General features: G+C 43.7%; 1 protein-coding gene across 2 annotated transcripts; it reads right to left on the bottom strand.

Annotated features, from left to right (window-relative positions):
- Positions 1-1,721: 1,721 nt before the first annotated feature.
- On the bottom strand, positions 1,722-7,067 carry LOC310766357 (proto-oncogene Mas-like). 2 transcript variants are annotated; one of them, XM_083622432.1, is made up of 3 exons: positions 6,946-7,049; positions 6,774-6,842; positions 1,722-5,032 (listed from the first exon to the last, which is right to left on the bottom strand). In XM_083622432.1, exon 3 carries the CDS (start codon positions 4,984-4,986, stop codon positions 3,997-3,999), a length of 990 nt encoding a protein of 329 aa, XP_083478558.1. In that variant the 5' UTR covers positions 4,987-5,032; positions 6,774-6,842; positions 6,946-7,049; the 3' UTR covers positions 1,722-3,996. The 2 variants fall into 2 exon arrangements, with proteins under 2 accessions (XP_083478558.1, XP_083478557.1); XM_083622431.1 differs by lacking the exon at positions 6,774-6,842 and having other exon boundaries at positions 6,946-7,067.
- Between the last annotated feature and the right edge of the window lie 7,399 nt (positions 7,068-14,466).

The raw sequence follows: 14,466 nt of genomic DNA, 5'->3' as shown, positions 1-14,466 counted from the left end.
ATAAACAAATGAACAGATACCCCTGTTGGTGGTGATTCAGAAGATTTATATAATTCTCCCCTCCAAATGCCCCAGTCATTTTCCTAGTGCAAGGAAACTGAGCATTAACGTTTGGGCTGTTACTTTAGGTGCAATTGAGAGCTGGTGGCATCATACCTTCCTTGCTTTCAGCCTGACCCTAATCCAGGCAGCTGTTTACATCTACATCCCCTTCCTTCACATAGCTTTATACACAACATGCTGGGAAGACTTAGTAGTCCTCCTTGCCTACCAGATTCTCCTCTCCTGTAGTCCTGGGGTGATGGGGAAATTTCCAAGAACTGGCAAGATACCCAAGTAACTAGTGTGGAGAATTCTTATGATGGGGTAGGGGTGCAACTAACCTTCACTTGTAAGGACCAAGAGTAAGGAAAGTGCTCTACTGGCATTTTGAGAGTTGACTCAATGAGTGTCTTATAGAAAGGGGAGAAACGAACTCGTCAGTGGGATAACTATTGTTCTGTAGCTTCACAATAAGGGTTTAGTCACTCACAGAACAGAGAAAGGAATTCAAGAATTCAAGAGAGTGTATATGTTTATATATTAAGTGGAATCCCCTTATTGTGTTTGCTTCTAGGAACATGGATATCTGCTCCCTTCATATTGCCTTAATAAGAACAATTTTTCCAAGACTTCACTGATCAATCATAGGTGAATTCCCTGCATTGGACTTGGATCACTTGAAATGACCCAGTCTATTCTGTGTACCTGTTAAAATACATTAATCTCATTTTGTCTGGATACAATGTTTGTTCTCTCCCTATTCAAAACCTCAGGAAGTCACCTTCCTGAGTCTGAGTTAGACTATTGGTCTATCAAGATCAGGACTTGTCAAACAGACTCTCAGTGCCACTCTGTAACATTTTAAAAAGTGGTCTTTTTAACCCTACCTGGAGGTGCTTGGGAATCACCCTTCTGCAAGCACTGCAGCTCTGGCCTCTCCTGTGAATGTTTCACCCAACCTTCTGACGACCTACAGATCAGCAGTCTTCAGAGAAGGTGAGTGCAAGAGAACAAGGACACAACATCTTGCACTGGAATCGCAGGTCCTAAAGACTTAAGAGAAAAAATGTGGCCCCACTCAAGCCCCATGGAAAAAATGATAAATCTTACCAGTCTCACTCAAAGGTGCAAAACGATCCCTCCTGGTCTTTGTCTGGGTTTAATTTGATTCTCTGCTTCATAAGACAAGAGGATGCTCTTTAATAGGATATGAAGATATGAAGATAATTATCAGTTCTCCATGGAGGAGGAGACTATTGCCATTTATGTCCCAGAAGGCTACAGTCATGAAGACTAGGTTTGTAATTGGTTCTGGACGAAGCAGCTCATGTCTCACATATTTCTTTATCTGTACCAGACAAATGGAATAAATCAAGATCTCATCCACACATTTCTAATCAAGACTGTCTAAGCAAGATAGCAACTTCCTGGCCTTTTAACGGCCAAAAGCATTTGTCCCTGTGTGCCTTTTATTGGGTGGGGGAGTTGACTATTGGTGGGGTGACATGACTACCTAGAGTGGGAGGGAAGGTTGCTCTTGAGTAGGCCAACTAGGTGGAGGGGGGCAAGGAGTCAGAGCCGTTTGCTGTGTCCCATGGAAGGGCCCTGATCCACCAGGTCATTCGTCATGCCCCCCTTCATTAGCAGGCAATTCCATGGTAACCAATTTAATGTTTATTTCTTTTCATTTATTTCATAAAATTTATACACTGCTTGATTGTAAAAAAAAGAAATAAAAACACCCCAAAGCAGCTTACAAATGAATAAACAGAAAAACCAAGAAAAATCACAACCATACTTTAAAACATGCAAAGTTAAAATACTGAAGCAGATCGAATATATGTTAAGCTTCTTTACATGATATATTGTGCTTACAGTATTATCATTTGAACTCCAATTAACATTAATATCTATTTAATATCTGTATGGAGCCATTGGATGCAGTCATTAGGAGTTTTGGAGCAAGGTATCAGCAGTGTGATGATGTTGACACACAGCTTTCCCTTTCCATAACGTAGGAATTGGGAGAGGCTGTGAAAGCTTTGAACCGGTGTCTGGATGCAGTAGTGGTCTGGATGAGGGCTGAAATCTATTAAGATGGGGGCTCTTTGGGTGGGTGGTTCCCGTGTTTTGGAAATTGGCAAGTTCCCTGTTCTGAGTGGGGTTGCACTCTCTTTGAAGGAGCAAGTGTGAAGTCTGGCGGTACTTCTGGATACATCTCTGTCACTAGAGATGCTCAGGTGTCCTCTGTGACTAGGAGTGCCTTTTCCAGCTATGGCAATTCCTGGACAGGGATAGCCTGACTACTGCAGGAGCATGTATTGGTAACCTCATGGCTAGATTACTGTGATGTGCTTGATGTGGGGCTGCTCTTGGGTCTGGTTTGGAAGTTCCAGCAGATGCAAAATGCTGCTGCCAGATTGCTGATGGGAGCTTCTCATTGAGAACATGTGATGCCATTATTAAAACAGCTGCTCTGGCTGCTCCTGAGCCAGGTTCAAGATTCTTGTATTGATTTACACAGCCCTGAACAACTTGGCTCTAGGCTACCTCAGGGATCACCTGAACCCTCATATTCCAGCTTGAGGAATCAGACCATTTGCATGAGCATCTTTGGTCATTCTCTCTGTTGTTGAGGTTCATCTGACAAGAAATAGAAATTAAGCCTGGTCCTGTGGAACACCCTGCTGATAGAGATTTGGTAGCCACTTTCTGTGTCAACTTTTAAGTTCCTGCTGAAAACTTTTCTATTGTGCCAGGCCTATATGAGCAATTAGAGTACTTCCTCCACAATGGTCTATTGATATTTGTTGTTGCTGCTGTTGAAAATACCCTTTAATAGCCATACTGTCAGGAGGTCCTACACATGAGTAGGAGTCCGGCAGAGACACATGCCCGACTGGCATGTTCTCTCCCTCCTGGTCATTCATTTGGGAGATTCAAAAGCTTTCTCCAGTCTGAACATCACAGCGATTTATACCAAGAGGCAACAGCAGAGTATAGGCCGTCAGTGTTCAGACTCAGTACCGCAGCAATTTGGCTAAACTACTTTTAATTACATATATACAGTCGGAGCATCATAACTCAGCTCCTTCCTCCTCAGAATCAGACAAAAAGGAGAGAGAACAGAGGACCAAAGTCCTACATCACAGAAACATAGTAATAAAAACATCCTGTCTCTGCCACTTACCACAATGTGGAATGAAAACATACACCTTCATGTGATAAAAACAATTCCATGACTGCAACACTGGGAGTAAATCCTAGCACATACTGCTATTGGCATGTTCTATTATCTCTTTATTATTAATTTTAATATTGTTATTTTTAGTTATTTTATTTTTAGTAGTTTTATTTTTTATTATTTTTATTATTAGTTAGAGTATTTTCAAAGGAGTTATCTGATATATTTTCAAAGGTTTGGGAGCTAGATGTGTGTGTGTGTGTGTGTGTGTGTGTATTTTATAATATTATATTGTGTGTGTGTGTTATATTTTAAAATATAACTTTATATTTTTATAAAATATAAAAACTCGGGTAGTTCATCCACTATGCAAAGAACCTATTTTCTACATAATTTAGAATCTCCTTACAGACGATTGAAGTGGCATGATTCCCCCCCCCCCCCCTATTACATCTCTTAAGGAAATATTTTAAGTTGATTTTTTAAAAAAATGTCCTTACTATACCCCTGAAATGACACCAAAAAATAGCCACAGGAAATCACTTTAAAATAAGCAAAGAGCAATCAGAAAGTGAAGCAAACACCAAGTACTAAAAGCATCACATATCAGCAGTTGAAGAAATGAGATGAGGGTTCATTTCTGTTCCTCCCCAGGCATATACAATCAACAGTGAAAAGCAGCAGGTTTACAAAAAAGAGAGGGCTAAAGGGAACATAGATTGTCATAGCAAGAGGTGTAATTGTGGAGCTCTCTGATTATTTTGAACGTATCACACCTGGGTCTGGATTGGGACTTCCACCTGCTCTCTGCATTCTTCCTCCTCCTTGAAAAGCCTCTGGAGTATGACTTTCATGCTTTCCCTAGATTGACCCCTCTTTCTCCTCCCAACCAGGAAATAAATCAGTGGCTTAATGCTACTGTTTAGGCAGCAGCACAAGGCCCCAATGTGTAGTGCATTACGAAATGTAAGATGGGGAAAAGAAAATATTAAATAAAGGAAAGTAAATGGAAAAGCAAACAAGAGGGAAAAGAGGAGCACCATCAGGATGGCTATTAAAACATTTCCTTGCTGCCTCTGCTGTGATCTCAAGCAAAGTTTGATGAAGAGGATCAGAGTGGAGACACTCATGAGTGGGAGGCACAACACAGCACTCACCAGCAACTGGTACCAAACCAAAGCTACTCCAAAGTCTACAATGACATTAAGGATGTTCACGAGAGTGAGCAGGAAAGCAAGGCTCCATATGATGGCGCACACAATGATGGACAGGTTGGGTGGCCGGCGACATCGATGCCAAATGGGGAAGACGACAGAAACACAGCTGTCGATGCTGATGGCTGTCAGCAGAAATTGACCAATGAGGTTCATGGAGAAAAAGCAATAGGCACTTATGATCACTAAATAGTAAACATCGAAACTGACAAGATGCGAATGAGAATTATCGAGGAAGACAATTATCCTCCAAGGAACTGAACCTAGGAGGACCCCAAGGTCAGCAACAGCCAAATTCAGGATATAGGTTGCGAAAGCAGTCCTTTTCATGCAAAATCCTAGAATCCAGATGACAGTTCCATTCCCTAAAAGTCCAAGGACGCTAATGAGGAAAATGCAGACAAGGATAATAATAATCGTTACATCATATGATGGTATTTCGTCAACATAATCAGTATAGTCTGGGAACTCAGTTGCATTGTGTACTCTATTATATTCCTCTTCAGCACCCAAAGGGATTGGAGAGTACAGGCCATTATTGGCCATGATGTTCAATCTCTTCTCTTTCAGCTACTTCTTGCAGAGTCACCAACTGGGAAAAATAGAGAAAAAAAGGGAAGTTTATGTTATAAAGCTGAAAAATATTGCACTGCTTCCTGCAGTTGGTTATAAATCTCTCTTTTTTGTTCTCACTGTCAATTGAAAGGGGAGAGATCACTGTGGAGCGCTGAGATCTCGCTTCAGTGACGTTACTTTCTTAGGGAGCAACTCTTTGGACTAGAAGCGGTCATAAATCAAACAGGTTCAAATTCAGCTGGAATAAAGTTACGTCAGATTCAAACCCTGCCCATCAGCTGTGCTGCTTCTGCTCTGTCTGAGCCTGGTAGAAGGAAAACAAGCCTTTAAGAACGTATTCTAAGCTGAGTTACCCAGTTACATGACTGAGCTGAATGGGCTTGGGATCCAGCATAAATCCCCCCTCTCTGGCCCCATCCTGAGAACAACCCCAGAACATGGCTTTTCTAGGACTTACATAGGATTCAGTCCAAGCAGCCTCAGCTCAGCTGGCTGAGTGCCACATGAACAAGAGAGATCATACAGTGAGATAAAACACTGTATCTCTTCTATGTCCTCTTTTGGTTCTCACCCAATGTTACAACCCTTGACCTGACCCAGTTTATTCTGCAACATCTGCTAACACTCAAAGGACTCAATGATTCTGGATCTAATGTTCTCTCCCTCCATCTGTCCCTCTGAACAAAACAATGGCCCTATACTGCACCGGAGCAGAGCTTTTTCGGGCCAGAACTTTTCTCCAATTATTATTAATATTATTAAAAATACAGTGGTACCTCAGGTTAAGTACTTAATTCGTTCTGGAGGTCCGTACTTAACCTGAAACTGTTCTTAACCTGAAGCACCACTTTAGCTAATGGGGCCTCCTGCTGCTGCACCACCACCGGAGCCCGATTTCTGTTCTCATCCTGAAGCAAAGTTCTTAACCTGAAGCACTATTTCTGGGTTAGCGGAGTCTGTAACCTGAAGTGTATGTAACCTGAAGCGTATGTAACCTGAGGTACCACTGTACTGAGTGTTTCTCCGCTTGGCCAATCACGAGTGGGCAAGGGAACGGCCCATCAGGACCCAGCACTCCTCCTTTTCGCCACGTGCGTCATCATCACCCAAGCTCAGGGCTCTTCTGCAAAGTCTGGGGGCTTGCATCGCAGCGCCAACGGAGTGGGGCCATTTGGTGCTGCCGCTCCCTCCTCCTTTGTCCATGTTGCTCCCAGGTGGCAGTTTCACTTGGAGGTGTACCACAGGTGAAACTGCTGCCACTCCTAAGTCCCTCTGCCACCTGGAAGCTGCCCTGTCACTCCTATTTGCATGCGCCAGCTGGAGAGGTAGGGCAGCTCCGTGGGCTGGCAGAACTGACGGATGGGGTCAGGGAGGCTTTTGGGGGGCTCTTTGGGCTCTGGGGTGGGTCATTTCAGGGTGCTCCCCATTATACGTGATTTTGCACATGCGCAGGGGCTTGTAATGGTACTCCCGTGTAAATGGGGAGCCATCTGTACTACAAGGGGGCTCACTCCAGATTAAATTGTGTTAGGATTACATCCTTAGACAAGGAGGTAGGCTTTATGTTTGGAGGTGCCAGAACAAAGTTATCTGCAATACAGTTAGTCATTTAGGTTTTTTTTTAAAGTAATTACTTGATGGGGGGCAGCTGCTCCCTATACCCCCCTGGCTACACCCATGCTTAGACATGAATAGAAACTTCCTTCTAGCGTCTCAAAATTTGTGGTTCCTATTTTTTATTTTTCAAAGTACTGTACCATCAAGTCCCACATTGGGTACTTCCTTCACATCCACGAAGGATAGTGATTGTGTCTTATTTCTCCCCCCTGAGGAGTCAAAAGATAGAAGGAGACTCCATCAAGCATGTATCAGTTGTCTTCTGGTGGTTCCAGAAAGCTTCACTTCCGTAACGACAATCATTCGTCTTACCTGTAGGAGAAAAAGCAGCGAAGATCTTCCAGCCCCGGTTGAACTGCGTTACTTCCAGCACTGAGAGATACACTTGCAGCCAGATCAGTAACTTGTTATCCAAAAGGAGTCTTGGGGAGCAAGCAAAAGGAAAGCCAAACCCAGCAGGGTATGTGAGGACAGGGGAAAAAACCTTCCTCCACCCTACTTTCCAGAGATATGAAGACGCTCTCTTGAGAAACCGATACCGACCGAGTTAGGAAATGAAAGACGGGGCAAATGAAATAGTTCAAACTCCGCAAATTTCACAGTAGTAACAGCAGCAACCGGGACAGAGCGATGTGACCCCATTGCTCTCAGAGTGAGGCTAATTTTAGAAGGAAGATACTAAGTTTGGCAGGCAAATGGGAAGGGAAGTGAGGAGGCGGTGCCTCTGGGAAGGGTCTGCAGCGTGAATGAAGGGTGTGTGTGAAACGATTTAGAGTGGAAGCTGGAAGGGACCTTGTGGGTAAGGAAAAAAGCCTGAAGAGAAGAGGGCGCTTGGAGGGACCTCAGGGATTGTTGCAAATTCTAGACAACCCTAAATGCCCTTTCTAAGAACTGAGTCTATTGAGCGCAGACTTCCTTTGCAGTGAACAAGTCATAGGGTTGCACAGAGAGAGATCCCAGGACAGGTCGAATATCTGAAAGGAGAGTGGTGAGGATTTGTCACTGGAAATGGAATGGGGAAGGAACTAGTAGGCGAGGAAGAAAGAGAAAAGGAGAGAGTTTTTTAATAAAATAAAAATAAATTCTAATTTATTTTTTTTAAAATGAATATTTATTAGATTTTCCAATTTTATATAAATACAAAAAGAAAAAGAAAAAGAAAAATATTAAAAACAATTCAGTTTCGATAACAGTTTTTCATTCACATGTTTCATTGACTTCCTCATACCTCCCCTTCTTGTTCTCTAATTCAACTTATTAATTCAGCAAATCCTAATCTCTTAACATTCCTTTTAAAATAAAACCTTATTTTCCATTCAACTTTTTTTAAATTTAATAACATAAACAATTATAATCCCCATTATCTTTATCATAACAGCTAGAGGCCACCAAAGTTCAAATCAACATCTTTTCAAATTTCATTAATTTTATAATATTTCTGTAGATAGTCCTTAAATTTCTTCCAATCTTCTTCTGCTGTCTTTTCTCCCTGGTCGCGGATTCTGCCGGTCATTTCTGCCAGTCCCATACAGTCAATCAACTTCATCTGCCATTCTTCCAGAGTGGGTAGATCTTGAGTCTTCCAGTGCTTTGCTATAAGTATTCTTGCTGCCGTTGTAGCATACATAAAAAAAGTTCTGTCCTTCTTTGGCACCAATTGGCCGACTATGCCCAAGAGAAACGCCTCTGGTTTTTTCAGAAAGGTATACTTAAGTATCTTTTTCATTTCATTATAAATCATTTCCCAGAAGGCCTTAATCTTTGGGCACGTCCACCAAAGGTGGAAAAATGTACCTTCAACATCCTTACATTTCCAGCATTTGTTATCGGGCAAATGATATATTTTTGCGAGCTTGACTGGGGTTATGTACCACCTGTATATCATTTTCATGATATTCTCTCTTAAGGCATTACATGCTGAAAAATAAATTCTAATTTATTGTGGGAATAGTCAATTTCTATGCAGTCCGCAGCAAAGCAGTTCAGGGACATTGTCTGTAACCTTTTCACTGCAAAGAGTCTAGCTTCTAAACGTGAAGGATTAGCTTTGCTACCTTTGCTCTGAGCACATTCTTGGTTGTAGGAAGCAAAGGATGAACCAGATCTCAGTTTGCATGGAGAAGGTCCCGGGTGCCATTCTTGGCATCTGCAGGTAGGACTGGGAAAATCCCTGCCTGCAACTGTGGACAGGTGCTTCCAGCCAGTGCCAACCAGCATCCCCCAGCTGGCATTCTCCAGATGTTTTGGACTACAACTCTCATCATCCCTGACCATTAGTCATGCTGGCTGTGGATAGTGGGAGTTGGAGTTTGCAGGGTTTCAGGTAGAGAAAAGGTGTGCTAGGCATGGGGAGCCTCCAGCCAGCAGGCCAAACGACGAGACCTAATTTTACTGGTAAGGCTGTTTCTCCCAAACCTCATCTGCCTGTCACACACATGATATCATATGTGATATCAACTGTGGGGCATGTAAAGAATACATGACTAGAAAGGAACTATCAGGATGTAGGTTTGGCATGTGGAGCTCATGGTCAGCTATTTGGTACAGACAGCAAAAAGTTGTCTCTTTGCTGGAAGGATTTGGCTGCAAATTCTGCCTTCAAATGGATACTCCCCCCCCCTTTGCACACTTGCCAACCTGTCTGCAAAGAAGAAGAAGAGTTTGGATTTGATATCCTGCTTTATCACTACCCAAAGGTGTCTCAAAGCAGCTAACATTCTCCTTTCCCTTCCTCTCCCACAACAAACACTCTGTGAGGTGAGTGAGGCTGAGAGACTTCAGAGAAGCGTGACTAATAATAATAATAATAATAATAATAATAATAATAATAATTTATTATTTATACCCCGCCCATCTGGCTGGGCCTCCCCAGCCACTCTGGGCGGCTTCCATAGAAACCAAAAATACAGTAAAATATCACACGTTAAAAACTTCCCTGAACAGGGCTGCCTTAAGATGTCTTGTGAATGTCAGGTAGTTGTTTATCGCTTTGACATCTGCTGGAAGGGCGTTCCACAGGGCGGGCGCCACTACCGAGAAGGCCCTCTGCCTGGTTCCCTGTAGCTTTGAGGGAACCGCCAGAAGGCCCTCGGCGCTGGACCTCAGCGTCCGGGCAGAATGATGGGGGTGGAGACGCTCCTTCAGGTATACTGGACCGAGGCCGTTTAGGGCTTTAAAGGTCAGCACCAACACTTTGAATTGTGCTCGGAAACGTACTGGGAGCCCAAGGTCACCCAGCAGCTGCATGTGGAGGAGCAGGGAAGCGAACCCGGTTCACCAGATTACGAGTCCACCGCTCTTAACCACTACACCACACTGGCTCTCATAGAATCATAGAACTGTAGAGCTGGAAAGCTCCATCTAGTCCAACCCTCTGCAATGCAAGAATCTTTTGCCCAGCGTGGGGCTCAAACCCACGACTGAGATTGAGTTCCGTACTCTGCTCAGTCTAAAAGGAAGGGGGAAGAAAGCCTGTCTGCAGCACAGTCTGGATCCAAATCAGTATAATTGTATATGATATAGAGGGGATTCCTCTATCCTAATTTACTAGCTACTTGCAGGAAACAAAATTACTGCTTCAGAAGCTGCAAGTGGCTGCCCCAGAGAAAGTGGAGGCTGTTCAGTTAGGGCAAATGAGTCAATACCCCACCAACCTCTTTCTGTCTGCCTTTCAACTTCTTTCTCCTTAGTTGACCCTTGTAGAACTCAACAGGGAGTAGGATGGAACAGAAAACCAAAATTTGTTGACTTGGCCTGTCATTGGTTCTGGCTCCACCAATTATTGGGCTCGATGCATCCACCTCAATGGTTTTAATGGGTATCAGCCACCCTTGTCCAGAGCTATCCTCTTCTCACTGAATGGATACCCACCTAGTAACAGAGATGATCTTGTGAATTTTCTTGCCCTATCTGAATATTGGTAGGCTGGTTGTATTTATATCCCATCCTTTTATTCTTTCTTTTTATACCACTCTCTCAATGTAAAAATTATTCCAGGGAACCAGGCAGAGGGTCATCTCGGTAGTGGCACCCGCCCTGTGGAACGCCCTCTCACCAGATGTCAAAGAGAACAACAACTACCAGACTTTTAGGATACATCTGATGGCAGCCCTATTTAGGGAAGCTTTTAATCTTTGATGCATGACTGTATTTTAATATTTTGTTGGAAGCCACCCAGAGTGGCTGGGGAAGCCCAGCCAGATGGGTGGGGTATAAATAATAATTTATTTTTATTTTTATTTTTATTTAACACACACACACATCCAAAAAACCCAACTACAGTCACTAGCAAAAACCAAGTGTAAACACTGTAAATTCAGATATAGAAAACGTAAATACAAATAAAGGGACAAGGGATCACTTTTAAGTAGGTTCCATTTTTTCACCAAGTGTGTGCAATATTTGGGGTGAGTGATAACCTTGTATAGTAAGTGTTCAATGGTTTGAAACTGGCTGTAAAAACATTTCCCATTTATTCCTAAGTATTATTTGAAAGAAATTAGAAAGAGGAGGAGGAAGAGACCAGCAGGTGGATGAAAAGAGAAGGGAAGATTAAGGAATAAAAAGCACAAGTTTTACTAATAGAGGAGGTGAAGGGGGGAGAAGCACAAGACTGAGAGCTCCCAGGTCAATTTTAGTCCCACTTGGCCAAGTACATTGGTCTTTTTATAGCTGCTTCTGAAATAACATACTGTGCAGGGGAGAAGGAGGGGTGTTGGATGGAGAGAAAGAAGACCCTAGGATCCTGTGTGCTGCCCACTAGGTCCAAGTGGAATGAAAAGTTATATTATGGAGGGTCCAGTAGATGGCAGCATTTGCCTGTTGAAATGGCCCTTGTCACCCACTCCCCCCCCCCCCCCCGCATTTTGGCCAGCTCCTAAGCAGATGCAGGTCACTGAACTTCCCAAGATTTAAGTTTATACGGAACATGATTTTTGAACTTTGAGACCATGCCTTTCTCATAGGACTATTGGTTCTCTACCCATCCTTTGTAATTGTGTTGCATTTTCCTATGACATACTTTTTGCACTTCATTGTAAGCTGCAATCCACTACCCATTTAGGGTGGAGTAAGCCGCATTGAATGGGATGCGAGTGGCGCTGTCGGTTAAACCACAGAGCCTAGGACTTGCCGATCAGTAGGTCGGCAGTTCAAATCCCCGCAACGGGGTGAGCTCCCGTTGCTCGGTCCCTGCTCCTGCCCACCTAGCAGTTCGAAAGCACGTTGATGTGCAAGTAGATAAATAGGAAGGTAAACAGCGTTTCCATGCACTGCTCTAGTTCGCCAGAAGCGGCTTAATCATGCTGGCCACATGACCCGGAAGCTGTACACCAGCTCCCTCGGCCAATAAAGCAAGATGAGCACCGCAACCCCAGAGTCGGCCATGACTGGACCTAATGGTCAGGGGTCCCTTTAACTTTTAAACCGCATTGAACTTAGTGAGACTTATACCTGAGCAGACGTTTGCAAGGCTGCACTGCAATGCCCATTCTGTTAGGAAACCTGATTGTGTCAATCAGCTCTGCAGTTCATCTGCTGACATTTTGCTAGATCAATCAATCAGGTTTATTGCAAGCCTGAAGGCCTAATAAAAAAACAGATAACAAATGCATCAGCAAATCAATGTCAGTGTTCATCATAACAGTTAAGTACATTGTTGGCAGAATATAATCCTATCTTGCCATAGCAATTTACTTTTAATAAAATTTATTCTCAAAGACATTCCTAGCAACTGTTTCTATAGCTGTGGGGAACTTCCTTCTCTTGGACACTAACCAAGTCCAATACAGGCCATCTTCTGGTATGGCTACAAGGTTTTCCAAATAATGTTATTGCTGGCTAGTTTTGAATTGTTGTTGTTGTTTTCCTACCTTTCTCCCAAGTTGGGATTCAAGACAGCTTGCAACATTTAGGAACACATTATAAAATACAAAGCAGTAAAAACAAACTAGTTAAAAACAATAGTTGAAATATATCAAAAGATTTAAAACCAGCAATTTAGGTTCAAGGTTGCTTACACACCTTAGTATGTTGAAGACCGAACCATAGGCAGTTGCTTGAAATCAGCCATATAAAATTAAAAACCAGGAAAGGGATTAGAAGAAAGCACCATAGCTCAGTGGTAGAACAACTGCCTTGTATGCAGAAGGTCCTTGGCCTCTGCCTCCATTAGCCTTCGACAGATTGCAAGGCCAGCCCTACCATTTGACAGGGTGAGATGGCAGCTGCAGGTGGTGGGTGCTGGGGAACAGGGTAGGATGTTTGAAGACAGAGTTGTGTGCATTTCATATGACATGCCTGTGCCCCTTCTGTGATCAGCTGCAGTGGGAGACATCATCCCACCACCAAATTTCTAACACATGGAATGAAAAGTGGATGTCATCTTGTCCTTTGCCTCTGGCAGCAACATGTCTTTGCCCTGCTCTGCCAGGTTCTGCTGTTTTTTCCCTGAATGCCTCAGCATCATCATTAAGTTTTAAGGAAATTTATTTCCAAATAGTTTTCCAAGGGATGGTTTATACTTGGAAAGTTAATGGGTGTCCTGAATGCATGATTCTGCAGAAGGCTATATCTTGGAAATTAATGCCAAGTAGGCTTTAACAAGTAGAGACACGGGTGGCACTGTGGGTTAAACCACAGAGTCTAGGACTTGCCAATCAAAAGGTCGGTGGTTCGAATCCCTGCGACGGAGTGAGCTCCCATTGCTCGGTCCCTGCTCCTGCCAACCTAGCAGTTCGAAAGAACGTCAAAGTGCAAGTAGATAAATAGGTACCGCTCCGGTGGGAAGGTAAACGGTGTTTCCGTGCGCTGCTCTGGTTCACCAGAAGCGGCTTAATCATGCTGGGCACATGACCCAGAAGCTGTACGCCAGCTCCCTCGGCCAATAAAGCGAGATGAGCGCCGCAACCCCAGAGTCGGCCACGACTGGACCTAATGGTCAGGGGTCCCTTTACCTTTACCTTTACCTAGGCTTTAACTTTGTTTTAACAGGGGCTATAACTGTTCAATTGTGTCTCTGATCCTGCATTTTGGAGTATCCCTAGTCCAACCCAGCTCTGAACCCCCAAATGTCCAGTCATGAAATTGCAGGAAAGGTGGGTGCGAGGAGGAATATCTCCTTTCTCCCCCAACATATGCTTACTTTGAACTGACACACCTGTTGCAAGAACTTTGGAGCTCCTCATCATTCCACCAGCCCCATTTTTTGCTTCCAAGCTGCTATAACATATTTCAGAAAGGGTACTCTTTAAATTGGGGAGAAGAGGGATAATCAAAGGTCTAAGACAAGCATCATGTTGCTGTAGTCTTGCTGGTACCATCCATCTGTCCCAGGAAACAATGGAAGATTTCACCTTTGTGGGTGAAGTCAAACTGTTGGAGAGTTACAGCGCCTGCTGTGGCTGTAGAGACCAATACAGGAGAGACATGTTTTGTTGCAGTTGGGGCAGATGAAGACATCCAGTTATGCTGCTGCAGATGCGTTTCTTCTCTCTGTGTTAATCCAAGTGGTCATTTCTTCCTCTGGTCACTGCTGTGGATGCACAACCTGGCTATTTGTCTCCAGGCACTGAGGTCATCTGCAGAGATTCCCACATGGCGGGTTTGATGTTGCCAGCCTTCATGTCATGTTTGCAAACATCTTTGGAATGAAGAGTTTGCCTGTCAATGGGCCAGGTGTCTGAAGCCAGTTCCCAACAGAACACATCACTGGGGATCATGTATTACATTTGGGTGTGTGTGTGTCAAGTGAATAAACCCCTGACCATTAAGTCCAGTCGTGGCCGACTCTGGGGTTGTGGTGCTCATCTTGCTTTATTGGCCGAGGAAGCCGGC

Source organism: Podarcis filfolensis, assembly GCF_964270895.1.
Source record: "Podarcis filfolensis genome assembly, chromosome: 7".
NCBI classification, from domain to species: Eukaryota; Metazoa; Chordata; class Lepidosauria; order Squamata; family Lacertidae; genus Podarcis; species Podarcis filfolensis.
This window is presented reverse-complemented; position numbering and strand designations above follow the sequence as displayed.

Coding starts and splice junctions, on each gene's coding strand:
- LOC310766357 (XM_083622431.1), bottom strand. CDS start 4,986: ATGGCCAATAATGGCCTGTACTCTCCAATCCCTTTGGGTGCTGAAGAG.